The sequence below is a fragment of the Arachis hypogaea genome, chromosome 1 (assembly GCF_003086295.3).
Source record: "Arachis hypogaea cultivar Tifrunner chromosome 1, arahy.Tifrunner.gnm2.J5K5, whole genome shotgun sequence".
Classification (NCBI taxonomy): Eukaryota; Viridiplantae; Streptophyta; class Magnoliopsida; order Fabales; family Fabaceae; genus Arachis; species Arachis hypogaea.
Genome location: NC_092036.1, coordinates 734778 through 762748, shown reverse-complemented (window position 1 = coordinate 762748; position 27971 = coordinate 734778). Strand labels below are relative to the sequence as shown.

The 27971-nt window shown below is 36.6% G+C and overlaps 1 protein-coding gene across 1 annotated transcript; it reads right to left on the bottom strand.

The window, feature by feature from the left end:
- Nucleotides 1–35: 35 nt before the first annotated feature.
- Nucleotides 36–27971, bottom strand: LOC112788692 (uncharacterized). Its single transcript, XM_029293709.2, is given in 37 exon segments — nt 36–327; nt 330–528; nt 1218–1361; nt 1562–1645; nt 2000–2122; nt 2220–2315; nt 2402–2484; nt 3914–4062; nt 4129–4235; nt 4338–4427; nt 4515–4637; nt 4840–5007; nt 5167–5283; nt 6153–6448; nt 7907–8003; nt 8103–8510; nt 8590–8848; nt 8979–9065; nt 9142–9227; nt 9359–9636; nt 9711–10130; nt 12208–12421; nt 13128–13183; nt 14140–14291; nt 14719–14810; nt 15063–15179; nt 15271–15388; nt 15548–16206; nt 16450–16574; nt 16651–16774; nt 16922–17343; nt 17415–17688; nt 17880–18719; nt 19828–19942; nt 24409–26600; nt 26997–27093; nt 27230–27971. Coding segments are annotated over 37 exon segments (9333 nt in total). The 5' UTR covers nt 27511–27971; the 3' UTR covers nt 36–286.

Here is a 27971-nt window from a genome sequence, read left to right as displayed (position 1 = left end):
AAGCCATCTACATGCACGTAAAACATACCGCTTGGTTGGATCTGAATGCAAAAATATATACAAATCATATAATATGAGCTTCATACGGAAACATAAGATGCTGAGTCCAAATGCTGAGGCACAAACAGCATTTCACCCGCCACGGCGCCACTACCTGTTTCTCTTAAATGGAAGGAACAACTACTACAGATTTTATTCATCATCATCTTTGTCAATATAACTCAACAAAAAGCCACTAACTACTCTACGGGCAACAGGATTGGGAATACTACGACATAGACGTCCATCAACATATGCCAACAGGGCAGACAAGACAAATTTGGCAATGCCCCATTTTCGAATGAAACCCAATTTCTGCCCCATTTTATTAGACTCAGCAGGAGCATCCTTATGACTGTCGACCTCCGATTGCTTTCCCCACTTTATCTTGATTACAAATTTGTTTGCTTGCTTCCGTAGCATACGTATAGCAAAGCTAACAAAAAGATGTTCGCACAATGTCAGAACTGTCGGTCCAATTCTCCATTCCTGCCACAGATATACCGGAATCAGTAAATTCAGGTACAACTTGGAAGGGTACTTGAGGATTATGCAACTAGTGATTGCATATCAAGAAGTATAAAGAATTATTCACACTTAAAATATGAATTATTCATCAAGAAGTATTTTTCACTCTTAGAAGTAAAAAAAGCACCCAATATGAATTATGCATAACACAGTAATATCATGTGACATTTGGAGGACCTCCAAGCATTATAGTTATAAAAAATTGTCCAAGTATGTGTATAGTTATAAACATGCATATTAAGGAATTGATTAGAAACATTTTGATTCCCCCTCCTCTCAGTTTTGTTTCGGTACATTGCTGGCAAACCTCTTGCACACTACCCAAACACTTCTCCACTAGACCATTCCTTTGGCTTAAATATTACACTTATTAACTCTGCTCTCTCATTCTTGTAACTATTTCCATTCAGTGGAAAAAAATTATTAATGTTGTCTATTTAAAGCTGGAGAGTATAATAATCAAGGCTTACTTGATAATATTTAGGCATGACCTATACTATCGAATAACCTTTTGAATAAACTTATGTCATATAACAAGCTATGACTCAACAGATGTGTTGAGAGTATCGACCAGGCTTCAAGTCAAGTTCACATGCCACTATGCATTCTAATTAATTAAATATAAGTATGCTCACAAGAATAGAACTTACACTTTCTCCTCGAAGGCGGCGTAAAGGGAGACCCATACTTGAGGGATCTCCTTTTAGCAATGCTTTACTCACCAGAAACTCCTTAACACGATCCATGATCTCACATATAAGAGTATGATTCGGTGGGAGATTTTTCAGGATAACCTAAATATGTACAGGACAACATCACAACCATAGAGAGAAGAGCATACTTTCAGATATCTTGTTCAATTATTTCGCTGTGTGTATTCTTATATTATTAAAGTAAAACACACTCAAGCAATTCTTTCAAACAAAGCCAAGCTTGCAAGACAATTTTTAGTCCTTCTTGGTTCTCCGAAGTTTATATTTCACTCAATGATTACCTGATTGTCAATAACTCGAACTCTCAGGTATTCTTGTCTATAAACCGTATCCAGCATGGCTTGGATATATCCTTCAATGTATAACTGCAGCAGCCCACATATCTAGTTAGTCACTATCAAAAGAATCAATATTCTCAAAAAACACCACGAGAGAACTGAAAGGATGAATATTTCTTTTGTTATGGATAAAAGCACAACAATAAAAGAAGGCAGTAACATTATAGTCAATAAGCAAGGAGAGGATCTATTTGACACGGTGAAAAAGAGCTTGCACCTGACCACAACCATTGTATTTTTCCAGACAATCAAAATACCAACAACCAATTTACAACCAAGATTTTTTACTATGGTATAGTGATGAACCAAAGGGAATGACAGAGTATCAATGTGATTGAATTTACTTGTCTACAATTGATGCAGCAATATATTTTGCAATACCTCATCGACTCCTGGACTTCTATCAAGTAATATAGTTCTATCTGGTCCACCTTCCATCAATGCTGTTCCAAGAACTGATGGCTCCATAGCCAATTTTAGAATTCCTTGGTGAAAGCCACTCACCTGCAAAATTGAATTTATATATATAAAGCATAATGATACAGAGGACTGCTAAAATTCAAGTAGCAAAATGAAGGAACATAAGGTAATAATTCTGTACCAATCCATTGAAACCATTTGCTTCTGCACCTTTCAGAACAGAGTCTGATATCTCAGCTACAGCTGCAAAGGCTATATTTGAACCTGCTGATCTTAACTGCGAGCCGGCATAATTTGATTAATATACTGATACAGCACAATCACATGCTAGTCAACGAAAGGGGGAAATTTTTACAGACTTACAGTTTTCCCTAGATCACCAAAGTATCGTTTTGTCCCTGAAAATCCTTCACCTTTGATACATTTACTTATTAATTTGAAAGTACCTGATCCACATAAAACAGGGTAAAAATATACAAATAAGCAGAAGAAACAAGAAACAACAAAAAGTAACTTGCCTTAATGTCATATAAAACCAAAGAACATATTCAGCACATTTAGTTATGTACTAGCTTCTTTTGGCTTTCCTTTTACTTTACTGAAGTCTATTTTTCTGTTATATTTTTTAATTAATTTTGAGTATTTTTATTAGAATGTGAGTCAATTAAAAAAACTACATGGTGTGACATTTCTCTTTAACTCTATTAGAAGTTACAAACTTGTTAGGAGTTCCACTAACGGATATAGCTATGATATCCTCTATAAATGTTTGGGAAATCCTCCCTCCATGAGCTGGTTTCAAAGGTTGAGCAACCCTTCCCCCATGAGTTAACTTTCAGGATTCAATTTAAACTCACTGAAATCTAGGACAACCTTTTGCACTCATTCATTAATATGTCTGTGGCCCTAAAAGAAGAATGCTATTAGGTAGGAGAATAATAATAGTCTCCTTACAAGAGAAGAAAACAAACATAAGAAAAGAGAAAGCTATCGAGGAAAGTCTATTAACATTTCAGAAAAGGAAACTCCTCTAGAAAGACCGTGAACTTTACATAAAAAAGATGCCAGAAGTCTATCTCATCCCATAAAACTTGGTTGTCTGAAACATTATCATTTAAAATGCATGAAGAGTTCTGAAAAAAGTGTCAAATTAGTCCTTTTTTTTTATAAAAAATAATGTGATTGAAAGATTAAACTGTCTTACATTTTAAAAGATAAGAGACTAGTTTGTCCATTTATTTTTTTAGGGACTAATTTGTCAACTTTTTTTGTCTGAAGTTAATTTTGTCTATGATATAGGAATTGTCAGGGCCAATTGTAGGTTTCACTCTAATCATAACCAGAGGCTTACAACTGCCTGTTTAGTTTTTTGTTAGAAACAGTTTGGGTTTTATCAAATGATTTAAACAAAAAAGGGCAGCTCGCTGCACAAGCATCCTGTGTGATTGGGTTAAGCAGGACTGCCTAACTTGATAAATGCATCCATGGCTGATTCCACAGCTCGAACCTGTGACCTTAAGGTCACATGGAGACAACTTAATCGATGCTCCAAAGCTCACCTCAAATGATTTAAAAATACTTAAGAAAAGAAATATATTAAACAATTGCATTTAAGATAAAGGTAAAGAATATATAAATCCACAATGTCAACTCCAATATAAAGGGGGATAAGACAATTTAACTTCCATTTTATCACAATTTTATTTCCAGTTTATCCTTAATGTATTTTCAAAATAAATTGGAAATTATGAGAAGTTAAGAGTATAATGAAGTAGAAAAAGATAAAAATATATTTCTTCATTTAGATTTTTAATTAAATCATTTTATAAAATATAAGTCACAAAAATATGATTGAATGATTGATGACACTGATACCTGAAGTGAATGCGGGAAGATTTGCGAAACCGCGGGACGGATCAAAGAAGACATCAAGAGATGATGAAGCTAGGTCATCAAAAATAGAAACAAAATCAGGCGGAAGTAAGGGGCTTCCTTTAGCGAGATATATAGCCCTCATTGCGTACCTGGAAAAGCCCTTAATTTTTAGCCATAAATCACACAATTGTTATAGAATTATACCAAAGACATACCATGAGTAATGTTGTGCGCATTTAAAAAATAATTCACGCACTGTTATCAAAGCATGGGTAATAAGGACTCCATTTAGTTCTACAACCATATTTTTTATGGGAGGCACCTGAAAGGAGAAAAGTAAATGGTTAACATTACTAATCAATTGAGTATACATCACGGTTTCCAAGGGAAAAAAACAATTATTGCAGGAGCATGTTAAACAAACCTTAACAACACTATGAATTAAGGACCGCAAAGCCTCCTGTGTAGAGCTATAACTCGAATTCAATTCCCCGGGAATAAAGTTTGCAATGATCTACAACACAAAATATAGGATAGACATTGAGTAGTAATTAAGGGAAAGTATTCAAACTGAACGAAAGATGTTACTGAAGAAGGAAACCTTTATTGGATGGATTTCAAAATGATCAAAGTAAAACCTTTGACTCTCTGAGTCACTAAGAGAAGTTCTCCAAAATGATGCAATTTTCATTAATGTCTCTTCATCAAGATTCAAATCAATTGGCTACACAATCCAAAATGTCAAATTGATGAGTATGATCAATTAACATATGAACTTTAGAAGCTAAATTCATTCTCCATTATTGAATAGCTTTCTCTTCTATTCCAATAAAAACAAGAGTTAAGCATTCCACTAGATGAGGGATTCTACTAGGTTAACCCAGATAAATATGAACCAAAGGAGATAGGGCCATTCCAACTTTTACCTGAAGAAAAATTGATGAATACCTAAATTGCTTAAGATTGGAACTAGAGTTAAGTAGAATAAAAACAATCTTCAGCACACTATCACTTGAGCCACTGTAATCTAACTGATGTCTGCGGAGCATTGATGCGAAAGGAGCTCCATTCCACTTAAGCTCAAAATTCACGTCCTGGGCCAATCAATTACAAGATATGATCAACATAGTTCTTAAAAATTTTCCAGAGACTTGGTGTGTGAAGAACAGGGAAGAAAAAGAAAACGTGAATTTTGTGCAATAAAGAGTATAAATCAGACATGCAGTCGAGTAAAATATAATGAATCATAATACCTGTACAGTGAACTGATTATACACCTGATCATTATTAGAAACCATAAACATGTGCAGATTCCCAAGCTTCACTACTGAAAATGGTGTAAAATCTTGCAGCTCATTCTCATCACCCTCCTAGCAAGAGCAACTTAAATATATCAATAGCAACTAGCACGTTGTTAGACATAAACAAGTTCTACGCAATTTATTATATGGTACTAGTGACCTACAGTTCAATCCCTATTGCCCCCTTTATTTCTAGATGAAAGTTAATTTTAATAAAGGTAAGGTGAGTCTAAGCATTGTCCACACTTGGGCACTTGCATGGAACTCTGTGCTACATATAAAAACTATGCTTATACCTTTACCTAAAAGTTCACATAGAAAATTGGAGCTTAAAACTTTCCTTTAGAGAAAAATAAAAAAATAAAACAGAGGAATGCCACGTTTACCATGCCTAGTCATGAACTGATTCTATAACTTATGCCTCTCCCTAGAGCAACACAATTAAGGACAATAAAGCTTCCAAACCATTAATATAGTAATATGGTGAAAATTCACATGCAATTGTCTTCATGCAAAGTTGATAGCCAAAAACCGGTAGATGATTTGACAGATTTGACTAAATTATCATCTAAAGGTTATCAATGATCAACTTCACATAAAGACAACTGCATGCAAGTTTCCACCTAGTAATATTGACACTGTTTGAAATTGAGTTGCTTACAAATTATCCATGTCAAACCCTTAATTATAGATACATGTCAAATTCCCTATTCAATTTCTATTTCAAATGGACAGACTTTGAAGCCATTCCAAATGTGTGAAACACAAAAATGATCAACAGGTAACAATCTATGTATCAGTTACGAAACTGAAGTAGTTTTTATTAGATTTCACAAGAGACTCATTTAAGCATCCTTAAATTATAAAGATGAAGCCTCAGCAAAATGTATGGGTATCAAACATTGATGAATACAACCACTCCACAAAAGCAAGAATACCTGTTTCACATGTTCAAGCAGGTGAACTGCAAACTGAGAAACTCTAACTTGAACTTTTGCACATAAATTGAGAACATTATCTCCCCTGAAACTATTAGAGATCTCACAAATTCGCAAAACTCTGGTTGGCCCTTCTGCATAAATTTCATACCCCACTTTTTCCATCTCCATGGCATGATCGCCTGGCCTTTTGTCTAAAACCAAATGTGTAGACAAAGCTCTTTGTTTACCAAGTTTGTAAAATGGTTTCCATGCTCGCACCTTGTCCAATTTAATCTCCTGTAATTGTAGGCTACCTACAGGAAAAATCAACATTCAAGTATGCTATTAGATTTAATATACAATGGTCACTGCAGTACTACTAACCTACTTTGAACTTCAGATTCACCTACACACTAAAATAAGGGAGGGTCCAAACATCTAATACTAAATGGATCAAGATCCTTTAAAGTGAGGAAGTTGGTAAAGTGGTAAAGTGAGGAGTTAATCACCCTTAAATTAAGATAGTGGGACACACATTCATAAAAATTACAAAATCAATGGTGATTAACCCTTCACTTTACCACTTTACTAACTTCCTCACTTTAGAGGATCCAATTCAACCCTAAATACTTAACATTGAAATCATATTGTGTTTATATTTCTTTCTTCTTATTTGTAAGACCACATAAGCATGTATTAAAATAAGAAACCCATCATCCATAGAGTGCCATTGAAACCACAAAAGTGACTCAAGTATAAAAATGGGGTCGCAGAAGCTTTATAAATGTACTGTTTAGCATCTAAATCGTGATAAAATCCTACATGATGGGGTAATGAAGGGATCTGATGAATTGAGTGAGAGAGAAAACAGCTTTCTGTTAGGAAATGATATTCTGATTATGATAGCAAACTATTACACCACAGAATATTTAGAGGAAGATCTTGGCTTGCTGAGCAAGCTACAAGTATACTGGCCATTTGACATTAGGCAGTTACGGTCACAGTTGGCACTACTGTCATGAGGAGATTCTATCCTCTATGGTTTGCCTTGCCCTATGATACTAGTATACATTCTCATTTAGGCTAGCTAAGTGTATTCTATTAGGATATACCAAGGTTTATAAGAGGAGGAAGTGCTGACGGATGAGAGAAGGTACATACCCAGAATCAAGTAATGGCCCCAGAAAGGTGTTGTCTTGTCACCCAAGGGCAGAGGGGGGAGGTCTAGGTACCCTTATACGATGATCATTTACTTTTTTTTCTCATTTAGGAAAGGAGTGTGGGACCAGGTTTCCCCCAATACCATTTTTACTCAGTGTTATGGGTTTTTACCGATTCCAGCAATATATTTTCAGTCATTTACTTTCTTTTTGTCCCTCCTTGGTTTTTGTAAACAAAGACGAATTTAATAAAACTATTCCATTCAAGTATGTTTATGTTATTTAGTGTTCTTCTTAGCTCTATTAAAGTATCACAAGAAATTCAAAACTAGAGTAATAAGTTTAATATTAGGTAAATAGAAAAACACCAAAGAAGAATCATGAATTAGTTAAGTCTGAGTGTCTGAGAACAATTCAACTTAGGAACATTAAACTATTGAATGACTAGTAATGCTTATAGTGATTAGTTTATTCAATTCACTTAACCCCGTCAGCAACCATTTTTATTAAATTGCTAATCTTTTGCTTAGATTCACAGCAATAGCACTGCTCAGGCATTATGGATATTGAAAAAAAAATTGTAGGAAGGGGTAAAGAAGATCAAATGAGCACCATTGATGCGAACAACCAGCCTATGTGGAAGAGTCAGATCATCCCAGGCATAATCTGCATTTGATCCTGGTCCAAGAACCTCTGGCTCTAATAAACCCTGGAAATTTATCCAGTGATATGAGGGAAGCAAGTAGAAAATCAGTGAAAAATCAACTAAAAGTGAAAAATTAATAGAAATATAGAATTATTCCTCAACCTTTTGGTAGTAAGTTATTGATAGATTATGCAGAGAATTCTCAATTCGGTAAGGCAGACTTATATTGGGGGGCTTATAGAAACTCAAAATAAGAGTAGAACTTTCTTCAACAACATGAACAGCTGCAAATTCTGTCATTTTGCTATCTGATATTCCAATTTCCTTTGTTTGTTTTCTGAATTTCAGGAAAAAATGTCCTAGTGAGGCTATACACACTGGACCTGACCATCCCAATCCAGGCTCATCGGTTTCAAACTGAATATATAACAAAGAATTGTCACTAGGGGATCGGTGCTTTCTGATAAAATGCTCAAATACACTGAACTCTCTTGTCTTGCTAAATCCTTCTTTCAGCTGTAGTGGCATTCGCTGTTTGCTTCCAATGGAGATTACACCCGCCATCTCATCCTTCACAGCAGCTAAATTGTTATAACATATTACTGAAGAAAAAGATGATCTCTTTATCAGGAATGAACTGAGAGCATACCTGAAAATAGCATTGACGAACAGTGATAGATGCTTCTGATTCATTACAAATAACATATCGTGGAACAATTGTCACCATTTGTGATGGAACACAAAATTCTCCTGAAGGACCTATAGACATGCCAAGTTTTGTTACAGATTTGACACCAGATCCTTCTTCTTTCTTAAAGCTTATTTCCGTAAGGCCTGATAATGAATCCAAGTCTAGCAGTGCCTCAGCTGTGTTGTCCTCCAGCAATTTAAGCTGAACGCTTTTGGGTCTGTACAACCAGAGAAATATAAGTCACTATAAAAATAAAGAAAACTAACAAAAAAATCTAGATAGGATTTCAGGAAAAGATAAAATTCAGATATTAAAATGAAAGTGTGACGGATAATAACCCATCTTACTTTAAGAACCAGGATCTAGTTGTTCTTGGAGGCAAGCATAAGCCTAACTCTGAAGGAATGTGAGATTTTAAATTGTCTAATTCAATTCTGCATATGGAGAGCAAACCATTATGTCAAGAATGTACGCATTTGCTTAATAGTAGTCTAAAAATGTAGAACTCACCTTGATAGAGGCCACCTTTTGGTAGCAAGAACATAAATTTCTAAGTCTGTATTATTCTTCATGGAATAGGATGTGAAAACTACAACCTACAACAACCTCCACAGATGCACAATAAGATTAACTGTGCAAACATGTAAAATAGAACATCACTATTAACCTACACCATATCAAATATTACTTCTACTCAATGTTAATGAACAAATGCTAGAATGATAACCTCCAGCATGCCCGTGCTCCCACGGTATAGTCTCAAGGTTGCACAAAACTTTCCTCCATCGAAGTCCAAATTCAGATCTACATGTTGGACATCTCTGTTCTTCTTTAGTAACTTCTTTACACATTCCCCAGTATTTAGCAGCTTGGAACTTGAATTGGAACCAGTTAAAGTCACTGTGAAGTATATAACATCTGGATTGGCATAAAAGACAGCTGTTGAACCATATGCTATTGTCGCCTGCTTTCCAATACTGTCATAGCCAACAGTACTTAACTGATCTTCAGCACAACAAAAATTGAAAGTTAATTGAGGTTAAATGAAATAAAACCTCCAAAAGCATGCATTTCTTTACCTGTTTCACTTAAAATAACATCTATTTCAGAGTGCAATAAGTTGGTCATTCGTACAGTAGGAAGGAGATATATTTCCTTCTGTTCTTGCAATGAAACTGGCAAACTCTCTTTCTTTAACAGAGCTGCAGACTTTTCAGGTGATGCAACAGGAATATCTCTTGAAATTGTCTGGATGAGAAAATGCATATTGGCAACTCTTTCACCTTCAGACATAAGGATGCAATGTGCTGTGCTGAAGGAACACTTGTCTGATTTTGAAAATAATGCCTTGCGAACTCTGTAGTTTAACTTTTCAAATATTCCAGATAAACGAACAGCTTTTCCACCTTTAACATAAGTTGACCATTCCAAAGAAAGAGATCGTTCAAATTTTTTGAGTTCCTCGGTCATTCGGGGTCTAAATGACAATAAGAAGTTACCTGAAAATTAATGATTAAACCACATCAACTCATGAGGAGAGGCCCACCTTGAGCTGAAATTCAGATTTTGTTTGGAAAAATGGGACAAGAAGAATCAAATTCTAGACCTTTGATCATAAAGGCTCTGATACCATGTCAAGAACCATTTATTCCAAAAGTTTAAGCTATTGGACTGAGGCATACAAATGGTTTGTAAACATAATATCTAAAAAAGCCAAGAAAATGACCTTTAACCCTATTTCCCCCTTACTGTGGTTATAACAGGAAAAGGAAGAAAGCCCAAAAAGGAGAGCCCGTAGGCCAAGCTTGGCCGGCAGCAACTAACTCTGTTCAGGGAACTTACTGGTTTAGGTGGGAAAAGTTGTGAGGGAGCTGGCAATAAGGCGGTGATGTAAACAGGGAGAGAGTACGGATTAAGGCGACGTATTTATCGTATTGCAATAAAATGTGGAGAGACTGAGGTTCTACAATTCTCTCTTAGAAAGAGAGGTTAAATCTGGAAGCATATACTTAAGATTCTTGACATATTGTCAAGGATTCCCCATCAAATGAACTCATACATTCCTTGCATTCTTTCTCTTTTCTAACACGCTTATTTCAATTTCTCATCTTAAAACAAGACTTTAATTCTTCGTTGCCACTCAAATGTGCCTTTAATTTAAAAATGCTACCCAAACCTTTTCATCATGTTCTTCATTTGCAGGTTGTTTCTATTTCATGCAATTCTTCCTTCTTTCCAACATTAGCATAAATAGACCCCCTATAACTAGTGTGCATGATACGAAGATAGAAAAAAAGAGAAAATCCTAAGCTTCAATCACAGTTATTTTGAGCATACCCTTGAGCAACATAAGACCAAACTCACCCCCACATGCCATAACTAGCCATCTATAGCATGAACTTTGCATAACTACAGGAGGCCCCATATGGCCATATAAATCAGAAATAGACTGTGACTAAGCAATGTGAAGCTAATTGGAACATCCATGCTAAGGAGCTTAATGAAGGAATAGTGAGAGAGGCAATCAAGCATGAACAATGAAAACATACGAGAAGTTGATAGGGAGTGAAGGTAGGGGAGTACTAGAATATATGTAACCTAGCAATATAGTAATATTGTAACCATATCTTAGAATATTGTCCACCAAATGCTGGCATCAAGGAATATGACACATATAACACCATTAATGATATTTTAATTTATCTAATATCTTAAACTTTCACAAGAATTGGTCTATATGCATTGGTTAATCTTAAAGACCAACAGGTTCTTGCATTTAGACAAATAATGAAGTCATTTAGGTGTCGTAACCTAATCATTTAAACTTTGGGGAGAGTCTGGTGTTACAAACTTATATCTATTTTGATTAACTAAACTCCATATATGATTGCATGAATTAAACTTTATATTCATGGAGAGATTCTTAGAGAGAATTTTAGAAATACAAAAACAGAGAAAACTTATATCTTTGTCCCTATCTCTATTGTCCCTTGTTATTGAGTGGACGGAAAATTGGGCAAACTTTATCCTAGAACAGAGCCATTTTACCAATAAGGGCCTTAAAATACAGTATATATAGAGCTGGGCTTGATTAGCTTGATGAGCATGCTATAAAGATGTAGAAAGACAAACCTATCCTTAGGCAGTTACAATGGTAAACACAGCAAGTTGAGAGAGCTAGATCCTCCGAAGGGAACCTATCATACACTATCACTCTTTTTTTTCTTTCTTATCTTTCTAGCTTCAATGCCTTCATTTGTCAAGGAACTTAATCCAAGACTTCATAGTGAGTTCTAGTCCAACTAAATGTCTATAAACCAACATGCTAACTGAGATAACTGACAAAAGTATAAAAAATAGAGAGAGAAAATGAAATATTATCAACAAACAAGATCCATAAACATAAGGAGTACTAACAAAATCATATTCATATGTTGCATAGCAAAAGGCAATTTATAAAAGTAGTGATAGAACAATATCTGAGGTAAGACTAGAACTTCTAAGTATGATGGTTTCACATGGCTAGTACATAATGGGAGAGAAGATAAATAATGTACTGTGGATAAAAGTGCATACCAATACTTAAAGACATTAAAGCCCTCTTTACTCCACCAGAGAAGTTTATGGCATCGAACATTGCCATAGAATCATCAATATAATCCCCTGGTTCTAATACCACAGATGCAACCTCATCTCCCTGTGGTTCAGCTCGTTGGAACTGAAGTTCCAGAGGAAATCCAGTTTCATTGTGTATTCTAATCAAAGGGGAAACCACAACTGACAAACCAACCTATCAAAATATAAACAGACACGGTTAATGTTCATAGATGTAAATAACAGTGATCGCCTGAACGAAATAAATTGTGTCAATCAGTAAGAGACAAAGAGTAAATCTTGGCTGTTAATCATAAAATCTGTTAGAACTTGTTCTTAAGATAACCAGAATGTCAAATCATGTATATAGGCAAATTGTATATTCTTGTATATAGTTATCTTTGTAGTTTTTACTCGGTTTGATGTTAATCCAGGCTTGCTGTGTAGTTAAGACGAGATTTGAAAGCCTTTCTGTTATTTATCTTTATCTAAGCATACTAGCATAGTGTCCAAAGCCTACAGACAAAGACAACTATATATAAATTGTGCTGCCAGAAGGACCCACTAAAGAAAGTGGAACAAATAGAGGTTAATCATACAACTAAAGGTAGTAGGAGAATTCAGAAAACTATAGGGGGAAATCACTAATAAACGGTATAAGCATGGATAAGGTTTAGATTATAACACTATGGACCTAGTTAGGGGAGTAGATTAGACGGAGGAAAGTCCTACTTTGGTCACTAATAGATAATATAGTGTTTGGTCCATAGCTGACCCCACCAATTAGGACAAGATTTAGATGTTATAATTAATTTTGTATATTATTTTAAAAGTTCATGTTAGCCAAAATTCAAATTTGAAAAAAATAAGTTTTAACCAGAAAAACAATGGACTGAGCATACCTCTGCATTTCTAGAAATCTTAATCACAATCATTGGCCCAGGGAAAGTTCGTGAACCTGTTCAAAAATTTATCAGAGAATGAAGACAGCTTACTATGGTCATATATATACCTTCAATAATTCAACTACAAATATACAGGACGTTCAACATTAGGGGTGGCAACGGGGCGGGTAGGGGCGGGTTTTTGCTCTACCCGACCCCGCCCCGCCCTACAAAAAACCCGCATCAAACCCGCCCCGCCCTACCCGCGGGTTGTAAAATGTTAAACCCTAACCCGCCCCTGCGGGTACCCACCCCGCCCCTACCCGTCCCTATAATTATTAAATCCAACAAATAAAATTAAATTTTAAAAATTATATAACCACCATTTACATACATAATATAAATTAAAATAAAAATTTATATATGATATAATATTATTAGTCATTTTACTAATTATTTTATATATGTTACATATATTATATATTAAAAATATATATATTTACATATATATTATATATACCGGGGCGGGTAGGGGCGGGTTCAACCTAAACCCGACCCCGCCCCGCCCCGCCCAAGAACCCGTCCCGTTAAAACCCGCCCCGGTGCGGGGGCGGGTAATTACCCGCCCCGAGCGGGGTGGGTACCCGCGGGTTCGGGTAGTGTTGCCGCCCCTATTCAACATCCCAAACCACCCAATTTCTAGCTATGTGGAACTGCACAGAAAAAAATTACTGGTTTTAACACATTCTCCTTCATGATATGATATGATATATTGTTATGTCATTAATGATCAAAGATGATGCAGCATCATGAATGATTTAAACCTAACATTGCAAGTTGTTAATGATTAGACTCTGATATTGCAAGTCATTTATCATTTAATGATTCTAATAGTTGATACACTGGAGGATATAAAATAGGAACAAGAATCGTTACTCATTTTTATATCTAACAGTTATAGAGCACATTATTAGATACTCATCATAATTTCAATTCACATAGGGCAATGAGGCCAGCTGAGTGAAAAGACCTTCAGCTGATCTAATCCGTGTTCTCCAAGCTATCTGTGTTTGTGAAAGTAAGAGGGGAATTGAAGAAGTTGCAAATGAACCAAAATCAGCAAGTTGAATAGAAACAGAAGTTGCAGCATCGGAGTCCTCACTTCTGATATCAGAATGCCTCCTGTGACATAACATTGGCCAATTCATAATTATCATTAAAGGTTTCACTGCCCACTAAAAATATGATGTTGACTATGCTGACTAGTGTATTAATAGGAAAGTGTCTTTTAATCCACCTTTTGATCTATTATGTGTGTGGAAATAATAAATATGGGATTAATCAAGATAGTATATACTTCAAACTATAATTAAGAAGTCTTCAGTTCAAGTCCTTCCATATATATATATATATATACACAAGGACATTTTAGGAGAAAAAATTGTGCCCAACCCCTCCCAATCCTCATTATATATAGTAGAAACAGATATCCATGAAAAGAAACTTATATGGCTCAAGTCATGCTCAAATGTTTGCTGTTATATATATATATATATATATATATATATATATATATAGAGAGAGAGAGAGAGAGAGAACAACTACATACCTCAATGAAATTGAGGCAGACTGTTTTCTAGGTATTGTTGCTGTTTCCTTCTTGAAGTGAAAAAGAAGATTTAATCCTGACTGATTCTCCACCTGCCAAATAGCAATATATAAGGGTTAATCAAATTGACAACCATCGAAACAAATACTTTGGCTGTGCTTAAGAAACTAACATATTTGCATAACAAATAAGAAATTATGATAAAGAAGATAAACTAACATATTTGACATAATAGATGAAGATAGTCTCAAACCAAAAACTGTGGTTAAGCTTAATAATGCAAACTGATAGAAAGAAAATAAACTAAGTCGATTTGTTTCAAGTTAAAAATAAATAGAGGTCACCTTGCAGCAGTTAGCCAGAATAATGGAGCTTTGCAGCATATATGGACCAGACAGATTTAGTTTCCCAATCATGAAGAGCAAAACATCCAATGAATTCTCACTTAGGGATATGTCCAACTGGCCAGATGATCGAGAAATTTCAGAAAATAACGATATAACTTTCGAATGAAAACAAAGAACCATCATATCAGATATAATTCTTAACAACCTCTTTGGCCCGACAGAAGAAATGTGCAGGAACTGTATGAGATGCATATTCAGGAAGCGTAGTTTGAATATTAGATCGGTAAAAAATACAGATTCCAACAGGATGAAGAAGTTCTCCCCTACAATTCAAACACAAAAAAAAGGGATCATTTTTTAAGAAAAACACAATATTTTTTTAAAATGTGAGTGGTAGGATCACCAGGGCATGAGGAAAAATGAGAAAAGAGTGACAAAAGGGTTGTTTTCAATTCTAATTTGCACTTAGACTTAAGACTAACCATAGATTTCTCAGAGCATCATAATACTGAACACCCGCAGTTGAGGTGCCTATGACCCGGGATTTTGTGGCTAAGTTTTGTACAATAAGTTGTGTATTGTTGATAAACAAGCATATAAGTGGGAAAAGATCTTTTGTATCTGAAAGTTCATGAACAATATGCAGAGTAATTTTCTCAATATTAATATCGATACGAGGAAGTTTTCCTCCTTGCAACAAAATACTTTCTTCATCAGTCTGTGGACGACTTTGTGGAGCCATTCTAGGGTACCTAACTGTATCTGAAGCATCATAACCGACTGAAAGATCATGAAAAATTTTGAACTTGATTGGATTTCCAGGCTTCATGACAAACTCTGGAGCACCATCAACAAAAGCAATAGCACAGTTATTCTTTTTGTTTACAAGGCAGCAGCTTCTCTTTATTGGTTGATTGCAAGCCTCCCCCCAGTCAGTAACTCCTTCATAACTTCCACCCTCAGGAGGGAAAACTCTCCAAAGTGCACAACTTCCATCATTGGGACACGAGATGTCAACAAAACATGATCCTGGACTAGAATTCAATCTCAAAGGCACACCCATGTCGTTCTTTGCAAACAATGATATCAAGGAAAACCACATAATTGTAGACTTCCATCTCCTTTGGATTAGGTGTTTCACCTGAAGCATAGCTCTAAGTATTAAATTGCTACTACAGATGACACAAGGAAAATGAACAATCAATTTTTCCCATCAAGAGAGAATCCAGATTACATGAAAATCTTTGTATTTGCTTAAGTAAATAAGCTTAAGTTTGAAGACAACTTCAAGGATTTATTATGCCAAAGAAACATGCAAAATTTGCCGCAATTGATATACAAATTTAGAAAACACTAGAGAAGATATGCTGAACTTATTTCATACCCTGAAAAGAGCTCTTTCTCCTACAAGAGAGTAATGAATGACGCCACCTATACTGAAAGAATTTTCTTCACCTTCAACTGTAAAATACATGTGCTGGTTGATATCCTGAATAGCAACAACAGCCCCTACAAAATATCAAAGCTAATTACAAATGTAATCAAATGACTATAAACAGCTAACTTAAAGCTTGACTCTTGGTACCATCTGGAATCATTGCTTCCAAACTATTGTCAGCATTATGGCTAGTAGACCAATGGTTTCTTTCTGATGCTCTTGTATTTTGAAGTGATAGCAGAGAAACTGAAGAGGCCATTGACAAAATTGTCTGCAACAATAAAGTTTGATGAAACGCAATAGAGTTTTAGCATTTCTACACATTAAAATCTAACAAAAATAAGAAGAATACAAGACCGTAGAAGAGTTACGTATGGAACAGCAAAATTATAGTAAACCAATAATGATAGGAACTTACCTGAATTTCGGATATAGAAAGTGTCATGTCAAAACCTGAAATAGAACCAATGCCAAACCAACATCGACATAAATGCAATGAGCCATCAGCTGGCCTCTCTAGTGACATGGAAGCTCTTAAATCTTTCAGAATTTGATTCTGATGACTCAGGTGAAATGGAACAGGGCCTCTTGAACTACTTCCCTCGCTAACAGCATGACATTCAACAGAGTTCTGAAACTCTGAAAAGGCAAGCTGAGATGGAAAATCTTTCATTCTAACAGAGGAAAAATGAGGAATTGTAGTTTCATGTTCCAAATTCTCGTGAGTAATTTGGGAAAGGATAGACAAATGAGAAAGCTCAGCTTTTAGTTTCTTCCCAGTAGTTGCTGATTCAAATTTCAAATGGATGTCAACCTCTAGTATGATTTCTCTAATCCCACCTGCAGTAATTGATTGCAAAGTTAAACTTTTATTCCCAGCTGCAGGACAGAAGTACGAAGAGATTAATTACCGGAATCATTTTCATGTGCAAAAACAAGAGCAAAGTGAGACAATGATAAGTCAAACGAATTGGGAGATTCACTCTCAGTCCGTTGAGATGTGCAAACAATCTCTTGATGAATCTCATCATTAACATCACAGCTCTCTTCGCCATGCCCTGCCTGATTGATGGCTTTATTATGTTGCATCACATCAGATGTAAGATTTCTGATATGTTTCAGATAGGAAGTATAATTATCAATCGCCATTGCCAAAGATGATGTTTCAAGAGCAATAAGTCCACCCTGAACAATAACATTTAAAGTTTAGTACAAAATGTTGTAAGTTCTGGATCTTGAGATGTTTGCATTAACATAAAGGAGCTTCATAATTAAAAGACATATACTTGATATTCAATGTGCAATAGATGGCTCAAAACAACGACACAGGTACATGCCTGAGAATATTATGCCATCTTTAGCTCCTCAAATATTACCTGGATCTCCCAGGAAACCATCTGAAACTCTCCACCAACAGAAAGCATACACATAAACTTATTCGATTGATGTGCTTCAACCAGAACCCTTTTCGTTGAGCATCTTCCTATGACAACATTAGTTACTGAAGCATTTACTAGAAAACAGTGCCTTGCTGAAGCTGTCGTCCCGAAAATTGTAGGAGAGCCCATCACTGTAATTGAATGAGGGGATTCAGTGATTAACCTTTCAGAGGCTGTCAAATTGTTTCCTTGCACCAAGTCAGTATGACCATTAGCATCTGAGCTACCAACTGAGGTATTTTGAAAAAGACCCAAGCACAAAGTAAATGTGCAACCAGAGAGAGATACTTCATGTAAGCAGTCAACAGATTGCAATAGCAATTTTTCAGCTACAATTCGATCATTGTTGTTTCCAATAGAGTTCTGGTATGTGAAAAGAAAAGATATGATTTCTGCTAAATCAGTGAAGATGTCCATCTTCTCTTCTTCACCAGAAACTACAACAGAGGTCTGCTGAATGGAAATCCAAATTCCACAGTCGGGCAACTTCTGCACAGCCAGTTTGTTTCCAGTCAAAAAGTTAACCACTGGAGTACGACCATCTCCGTTATAACTTCTAGAATTATGAAGAATGATATCCATAGACTCAAATCTGCAGGTTCCATTAATAAAAAATGAACAGATATTATTTGTCGGTAAAGCTCCTTCTATGGTTGGCTCGCAGCTATCAGGTTCTGGAAACATTGCTTCTTGCTTCAAGATTTCAGGATGCCAGCAATCAACATCTTCAGAGCTACTAAACATATAAGATACCACAGATGACAAGTGTGCAACAGCCTGTAATAAGGAAAAAGACCCTTTATGATAACTTGGTAAAACATATACAAATTTCCATAGAACTGCATTTATTAAATACTTCTTTGTGCACACAAAAAAAAAAAAGCAACAATAACTGGTTGTTAAAAATTATCTCTAGTGCCACCTCAGTTTTTGAATAGAGCATTGTCCTTCTACATAAAGCCATTCTCAAAAGCACCTCTAAAGCTATGACACCAAGGATACAAGGAACACCATGCTAGCATGAATATGAAAGAATAAAGATCATCAAACGACTAGCATATGCGTGAAATAGTTAGGCTATTCTAAATTAAGAGGAAAAGCAAGAGAGTTCGGAAAGTGTTATCACAGCCCCAGCATACCAGTGTAGGTATATTTACTCTCATGGCAGTAGGTAACTGCCTCTAGCAGTGATTGTTAGTGACAGCAGCTACTAACCTACCTGTAACTGCATTAGGATATGAAAAGGCCATTCTACCCCTGTTGTAGCTTGCTCAGCAGGCGGTTCCTATCCCAATATATATTCTCTGGCCGGAGTGCTTGCATATCAATAACACATACATTCGGTTTCTTTTCCAATTCTCTTTGCATATCAATAACACATATCAATAACACATACACTGCCAGCATCATAACCAACTCATATCCACCACACCTTACACAACCACACCTGCACCTTCCTAAACTCTCTCCTCCCCTACTTATCCCCTATTCATGTGCATCAATCAAACATCCTAAGCTTTTGAGAGAAATAGATCATAACATGGTGTCAAAGCTTCTATTACTAAATGGTCAAGAGTTAAATTCTTGTTTTCCTCACACTTCTAAATTATAGTCAAGTTCCAATATAAGGTATGGTGGACTCATACGCTATCCATATTTCAAGACCAAAGGGTTCTTGCGTGAGGGTGCCCTAATAAATAATCATTTATTGATATGACTATTGCTTATACGATTGGTAGAGATGGTCCATAACATATACAAATTGCAGTACTAGAGCCTACATTAATCATACCTAACACTTATGTGCAATAATTCATTCCCGCATAATACATAAGAAAACAATAAATATCATTTGACATAAGCAGGGAAAATCAAAATTTATTACCTTACAAATCATATACACCTCATCTAAAAATGAGAAAACAGTGAACCCTCCAGCCGTTATGTCCCAAGAAGCTGAAAAGGCAGACATTGTTGTGCACAACGAGTAAATGTAATTCCTGCAGTAAATTAACAATCAAATCACTATCCCAGTCACAGCCAGATATTGTTTACCATAAAATAATTCTGCCTCACGAGAACACAACTTATATAAGCAAGGTATCATGCAGTGAAAACTTAAGGGAAAATAATCTCAATTATGTTAATAGTAATACAACTCCTGTGTAAAAAGAAAAGACATGTATAGAAGTTTCAGTTGTAGAACTAGATCATAGAAGAGAATTTGGATAGAGAAGTGGGGAATGATGACAGAGGACAACAGAGGAAGGAGATAAGATATTATTCAAAAAGGATAAACAAAACGAAAACAGTGGGATGGCAATGGGTACTCATGGGAGGCGGGTAACCCTCCCCCGTTCCCCATCCCCGTTTAAGAAAATGCTCCCCATTCCCGCTCCATCCCGTCACAGGTCCCCATTTAATTTGAGGGTAATCCCCGCAGATACCCGTTTTGGTGGGTTTTTTTTGCCATCCCTTAACAGTGTGCCTAGCTAGCTCAGACAAGTAACAAAACTCTCCATTGTCTCTGTAACTAAGGCTGTGTTGGTTAGTGTCCATGTCCATGGAAAACATAGACATGGTGATACATGTCCATTGTTCATTTGCTGGGACAAAGTTTTCATGGACACAGTGCCATACAAGTGCACATTTTCAGCGTCTCTCCTTCAAGCTAACAGACTTTGGACAAGACAGATTTTGACACGAGACAGATTTTGACACTTTTACCCTTAACCTCTTTTCCTATTTCAAATTTTGCTTTTTGGTTAATAAAAAGACTTGGATGTGTAGCATTACTCTTTTGGCGGCTTCACCTATCGACACTGATCCAACGGTCGGCTACCAGTATTCGGTATTCACCTTAATCCAGCCTATAGGTAGCCCTTCCATGGCGCCAACAACCAAGCTGATACCATTGTTAAGTATCTAAAGAAAGTGGAAAACCACACTTTAAAAGCTAGTTGTTAAGAGGGAAGAATCATTCTCCTTAAATACAATATCAAGCATCCCATACTACTCGACGTGGGACTTTGGGCACCCCATAATACCCAAGTCCCTAACATTGCCCTTCACATTTAACCCTAATACACACCTCTTTTCTCCCATTCCTTCCTCTCACCCTCCTCTCTCCCTCCCCCAAACCGCCGCCACCTCTCATCCTCCCTCTGTTCACCACCTATCTGCCTCCGCCACTTTTCCTTCCTCCCTCCCGCAGCCCTGTCTTCATTTTCGTCTGCATATCCCACATCATCGCTCTTCCCAGATCCATGCCACCTCCACCTTCGCCACCTCTGCCTCTGGCTTTGCCTCCACTGCTTCAACCTTGGGTGCTCTACCTCCGCTGCCTCAACCATTGCTACCTCCCTCCTTTGTTTCAATTTTCTGTTTTTTTTTTTTTGGGTTAAATCTGAATTTCTAGACTGATCTTGTGATTGACTTGATTTGGGATGAGATTAAAAACCAATGGTGGTGGTGAAATGGTGGTTATGGCATGGGTGAAATTTGCATTTTTATTTGACTGCTGTGTCTTGTGTATCATCACCAAATATGTTCAAAATTTTGTGTATTTTTGTGACCATATCTCTGTGTCTATGTGTCTCCATGTCCTTATGGCTGGAGGACACTATCATACTAACCAAACACAGCCTCATGGACGAGAACTCAAAAAAACCCCCAAAAAGATGTTATAAACACAAATGATATCCTAAACAATCAAACTGCCACTATTTTCCCTTAAAAATGTATTCCATACCAAATAATAGATTCAAAACTGCTATGAAGTTTGAGGCACTACTCCATGGTTGAAGGACAAACCCAAAATGCAGCAAGAATGCCATACAGATTATTGAATCGAGGTAAGCCTCAAAGTAGTCCCTGAAGTTACATTCGAGCCTTGTAGAGGTCCTTCAAGTTAATAATTACTCATATTCAGCCTTGAAGTTGCCCTGCGGAACCCAAAGTCGTCCTTCAAGTAATTTCCGTCAACAAGCATCATCAGAAAGCTGATGTGGACTCGTTTTTGACATGTTGGCAAGATAACAACTAGCTGATGCTGATGTAGAGGACGAAACTTTTCTATGGCAATTTAGTCCCTGGACCAATTTTAAAAACCCTAATCCCCAAATTTGCTTCAGACCTTCTCTTCTTAGTTGTTCTTCACTAGGAGAAAGAATGATGACGATGACGAAGCCTTCCTCTATCAATGGCATCCAGCCTGATGGTACGATGCCTAGGTAACTAACTAACTAGGTTTCAATTTCAATTTCAATTCCAATTCCGCTTTTCGATTCATCAATTCTTCAATCTAATTTCTGTAAATGCCAGTAACACTTCCTTTGGGGTGGCGCACGATGCATTCTTAATTCAGCGAGACAAGATCCGGCGAGCACGTTCCTCATGCCGTCTTCATCGATTTGGAGTCAACCGTCAGCGACGAGGTCAGAGCTGGCACCTACCGCCAGCTCTTCCACCCAGAGCAGCTTATCTCCGACAAGGAGGACGCCGCAAACAACTTTGCCAAGGGACACTACACCGTCAGCAAGGAGATCGTCGACCTCTGCCTTGATCACGTTTGCAAGCTCGCCAACAACTACACCAGCCTCCAGGGCTTCCTCGTTTTCAACACCATCGGTGGCGGTACTAGCTCTGACCTTGGTTCCCTCCTCCTTGAGTGCCTCTCCGTCGATTACCGCAAGAAGTCCAAGCTCGGCTTCACCATCTATCCTTCCCGTCAGGTATAACTTGAAGATTTATTGTTCAAGAATTTAACTCACGTGTTCTTATTCCCTAATCACTACTTTGGGGTTTGCTTTGCTTGAAATTAACAGTGTTGTTTTCCCCTTTCTAATTTCTGATTTCAGGTTTGGACGCCATACAACAGTGTTGTTTCCAGTCATTCTCTCCTCGAGCACACTGATGTCGCTGTGCTCTTGGACAATGAAGCCATCTATGATATTTGCAGGAGGTCTCTGTTTGTGTTTTGTGAGGAAGAGAAAATGTTGAATTAGGGAAGGGTTAATGTACTTACGCAAATGAAACAACGTCGTCTGGCAAAATTTAGGCACCAAACCAAATACTACGTCGTTTAGGCTTGCCAGTGTGTCGGAATCCTGTCTACATCAACTTTCCAATGGCGTTTCATTGACGGAAATTGCTTAAAGGACGACTCTGAGTCCTGAGTGCAACTTCAAGGATAAATACTATTAATTTGAGGGACCACTATGAGGCTCGAGTGTAACTTTAGGCTCTCTACTGGATCTCAATTCTCAAATGATCCCTTGTTTCCTAACTACAGTTGCATGCAGCATGCATATTCAGAAAATATTGTTTATTGAATTATAATGATAACTATAAATTTTATATCAAAACATTAATATAATCATGTTTCACTCATATATCATAAACAATCTAGTTAGATTATTTATATTATCATACATGAAGCATTTAACTTACAATAAAATAGACAAAATTATTATGATTTTAAAATGGCAGAAATAAAAGATAATTTGCCATCATATATTTAACAAACATGAATGTCATATATAAAAATTCAAAGTATAAAATAACTAATATATGTACATGCTATGGTGCCTATGGTTATGGTGGCTACGGTGCCTATACAACTTTAGCAACATTTAGAAAGTGTTGCTAAAATTAAAGTAACACTTTTTTACTATTTAACAAAGCTTTTAAATTTAAAAAAAATAAAAGGAAAAAGTGTTACTAAAATGTTTAAAAAAGTGTGACTTTAAGTGTTGCCAAACTTATATAGCCACCATAGTCATCATAACCATAGGCATCATAAACTCCAGCGTACATGCTATGGTGCCTATATATATATATATATATACACACACACACACACGACCAGACCTTATTTAAACTCAAACTAGACTCATTAAATATATTAGCTCAAATCCATTCTCAAGTTCAGTTCACACGCTCATGAGCACAGCTTACCAAGCTATCAATAAGTTGAGCTCAAACTAACTTCCGAGCCAATTTGACTCACTTCCTGCCCCATCTTAAAAAGAAAAAAGAAACCCAACTGTACCCTCAAATTCTTTGAAAAAAAGGGGAATATAAGACATGGAAGGTACATAACACATCCAATTCTTGTCTAATGGACCAAACAAACTATTCCAGAAATGGCAAATGCCAAGCTACCTCAAAATTCAAGATATTCCCATTTTCATTAGAAGAAATTAAATAGAGATGTGCCTAAAAGAAGAACATACATGAAGACAAGAATCAGCCAATGCCAATGTCAAGATATGTGCACATGCAAAATTATTTAAGTTCCAAATAAACAATAGTCCACAAATAATATCGCAGAAAGCAGATAAACAAGAGAATAGAAAGGGGGGGGGGGGTATTAAAGAAAGAGAGAACTCATCAAGATATAAGAATGCTTGCAGGGACATCATCATAAATTGAGGAAAATGGATAATCAAAATAAAACATCTACCTGACTGATAATATCTGTACAATGATTGGTTTTACCACTAAAAGTTGAATCTGATGTTTGTCTTCTAACTCCTCCAAATAAACATTTAAGCCATTTTGATGAATATAGGAACCAATTGATATCTTTCCTGAAGATACGTACTTATCATTATCGGGTTTTGGAATATCAACCACACAAGGTTCCAATGTAATATACTCTGCTTTGGCATCATCAAGCCCAAACGGATCTGTCAATGGTGACATATCTAATAATGAAGGTGAACCAACAGCCACTTCAATATCATGAAAATCAAAATTGATGTCAAAGTTATCATGGCTGGCAATGTCATCAATGTCTTGGCCATCAAGACCAGCCTCTCTTTTGAGTGAAAATCTTACAAATGGACCATCAACAAATGCTCCAAAATGGAAATGATTCTGTGGTAGTTTTTGAAGCAAGTAAATAATCATTTGTTTGGCATAATACTCATATGTGTCGACCCAGACATTTTCTGCTTTATGCACTAAGTTTGGAGCATCGGATGCTTCCTTCCTGTCCGCCGTGCAAACATGTTGTATCTGACTAACAAGTAGAGACACAGATGATACTGAAAAGTGAGTCAAAAATAAATTTATCTTTCCAAGCATAAAACCAAATTCACAAAACCCAAAACAGGGATTCTTATTGTCTTGATATGCGGAAGATGTCTCAAACTTACAGAGAAGGCATGGATTTTCAGAATACTCAATCTCACTTTCACTAAAACTACTACAAATTCCCTTCCAACTAGCAGACAATTTTCCCATAAAGCTATGAACATGAGAATCACAAGTATCTTCAGCCTGGGCTACATTAGATTCTGACAGGACAAATGATTTTGCAGGTTCACACCACAGAATTGATCCCTGGGTGCCTTCCTCTCCATTTTCTTCATCTGTATTAAGCTTATTCATTGGACTTGCTTCTGGAAACACTGTCAAAGGTGCAGGTTCAACCTTCATTTGCCCACATGACACAAAGACTCTCTGTCCAAAATTATCTTTAATGGTTACTAGTAAAAATTGATCAATACAGAAACATATTGGAAGGAAATCTGAGTATGCTATTCCAGTATGTGCATGCAACTTTTCATATGCAGAAGGTTGGATTTCATTAATTTGGGACAATCTTACTATGATTTTCCCAAAGTTTAGCACAAAACAACACCTTTGATAAAGATCTTTACTAGAGCTTCGCAAACATCCGTCAATATCTGAATCTTCCACTATCTTTTCCCCAAATATGTTTAAGAAACAACAGATTATCTTTGAGATCACTTTCCAAATAAGCATCAAAACAGAAAGAAAAGGGCAAACAAATTTACTCGTGGCCAAACATTCCTCATGACAATCAGAGGGAACTTCCAATGCTGCTCTATGACGAGCTATTCGCCTCGCTAGTGATATGCCTTCAACGGGTAACTTCTTCTCAATGTTAGATATAACCTTCCAGTTGTTTCTAGCAGAACTGAAAACCTGTTTTCTCTGAAACATTTTAGAAATGGACATTTTCCACATTGGGCCAGTAGAATATCCAACTAGCAGCAAGAGATTCTCATAAGCATCAACATAATGTTTCCATTGACCTATAATACCAACTAATCTTTGCAATGATAACATAGGAATTATAGTCATATGGCCAATTTTATTTGCAGCTATTCTCCATAATTCTCTAGCACTTCTAGCTTCATTGTGCTTATCAGATAGCAATTTGTGAATAACTAGAAATACAGAAACATCTTTTGGAGTAAATGAAAAGCCTAGTTCTGGGAAAGAGAGAGTGCAATCAACCAGCTGAAGATCCCTTAATGTAATGAAAATGTGCACATCAGATGAAAGCAAAGCACGGTCAGGCTGATTTTTACCAATAAATCCGACTCTCAATCCAGTGCAATTTAACATATATGAGCCCTCTCTCACTGGAATCAAAATTGTAGTAAGGAAACCTCTAAAAAGACATTTCTGATCAAGATTATCAGATCTTGCACTAAAATTCTTTACTTCCCCAAAACACATAAACTCGGCATTAAAGATAGGAAACTGAATCTCCATGTTGATGTCATGTGCCTCTAGGTGAGACGACTTCATAATAAGATTCAAGAAAGATGATGTAAGATCTTTCCTTTCAGGGTCAGCAAAAACTATGCTCTCCAAAACATGATGCAAAGAACATCCCTAAATCCAAACAAAAAAATAATGACATTATAATTAACAAATTAATTTCTCATAACAAAAGTTTGCGGCTAAGACATCTTTCTCCCTCATAATCCAAAGAGCATAAATGATATATCAAACCTAAATGACCATTATAGCATCAACATATAACTATAAACGGTCAAGACGATGGCTTGAAAGTTGAAACACGCACTACTATACAGTTCTCCGCGTTAGGTAGTTTCAGTACTATTTTTCATTATGCTTTATATATTCCAATAGTATTGCCACGAGCATGCAAATTAAACTCATATTCCATGTACCTATAATATTAGACTGAAAACTAAGAAGTTTCACCAATTCAAACAAATTGAATAGTATCCTAAACTCTAACTTCCAGTGGAATTCATCCATTACCTCAGGATCAAGAATCTCAAGGCGCTTTCTAAGATAATCCGTATAATCAAATTTCGACAAACGCAACCTCCTGGCGCTTACCTCCTCATCCGGCATCCTTCAAGAACAAACCAAACAGTCACGCCAGTTAACAAAAGTACGTGCATCACAAAAACAGAAATAAAACAAGAAAGATAAAAAAAAAAAATTGAAACCGCCAAATAACAGAAAACTGTTCAACTGGAGCTACACACTCGAAAGCTAGCACAACGCGAACGCCGCGAACTTCGATGTCGAAGGCTGCGGAGTGCCAGGGCGAGAATCTGAGAGTGAGGTGTTCGATTGTGAGCTCCTTGATAAAGAGGCAAGAAGGGGAGTCGAACAGCCGGTTGAGAACAGAGACGTCAAAACGAATGTTCTCGGCGACGGCGAGGGAGCGACGGAACCCTAACTGGATGTCGAGTTCGGGCTCTTCTCTCAACCATGGCTGAAGCAGGGAGAGTAGTTTCCGTCGGATGAAGCTTTTCAATGGCATAATGAGTGTGATAGTGATATCATAGAGTGCGTACGGTTAGTTGATTCGATATATGCATGAAGGTGGGTTTGTGCACGAAGAAAGGTTATCGAAATTCAGTTAGGGAGAAAAATGGAAACGGGAACACTGGGGTATGAATCGGCGGGAAAGAGTGGGCTCCACATCTTTTTGTCAGAGACTCAACCCAGTGGAACGCGTGTCAATTTGGCAATCGCCTGTTCAGCTGTGTCAAGAGTCAAGACTCGAGTTTATGCTAGACCGTGCATTTGGCAGTTAACAGTACAATGTCACGACAATGCATTCCTCGTGATCGACACGTCTGATGCTCAATCTGCCGTTATTTATGCAAAGAAAAGGGGAGTTCTCCAGCATCCTTACCGCTTGGAAGCGTCTGCAATCTTCTTTCAATGAATTGCTGCATGTACACACAAAATTCAAATTTTAAAGCTAATCATTTTATC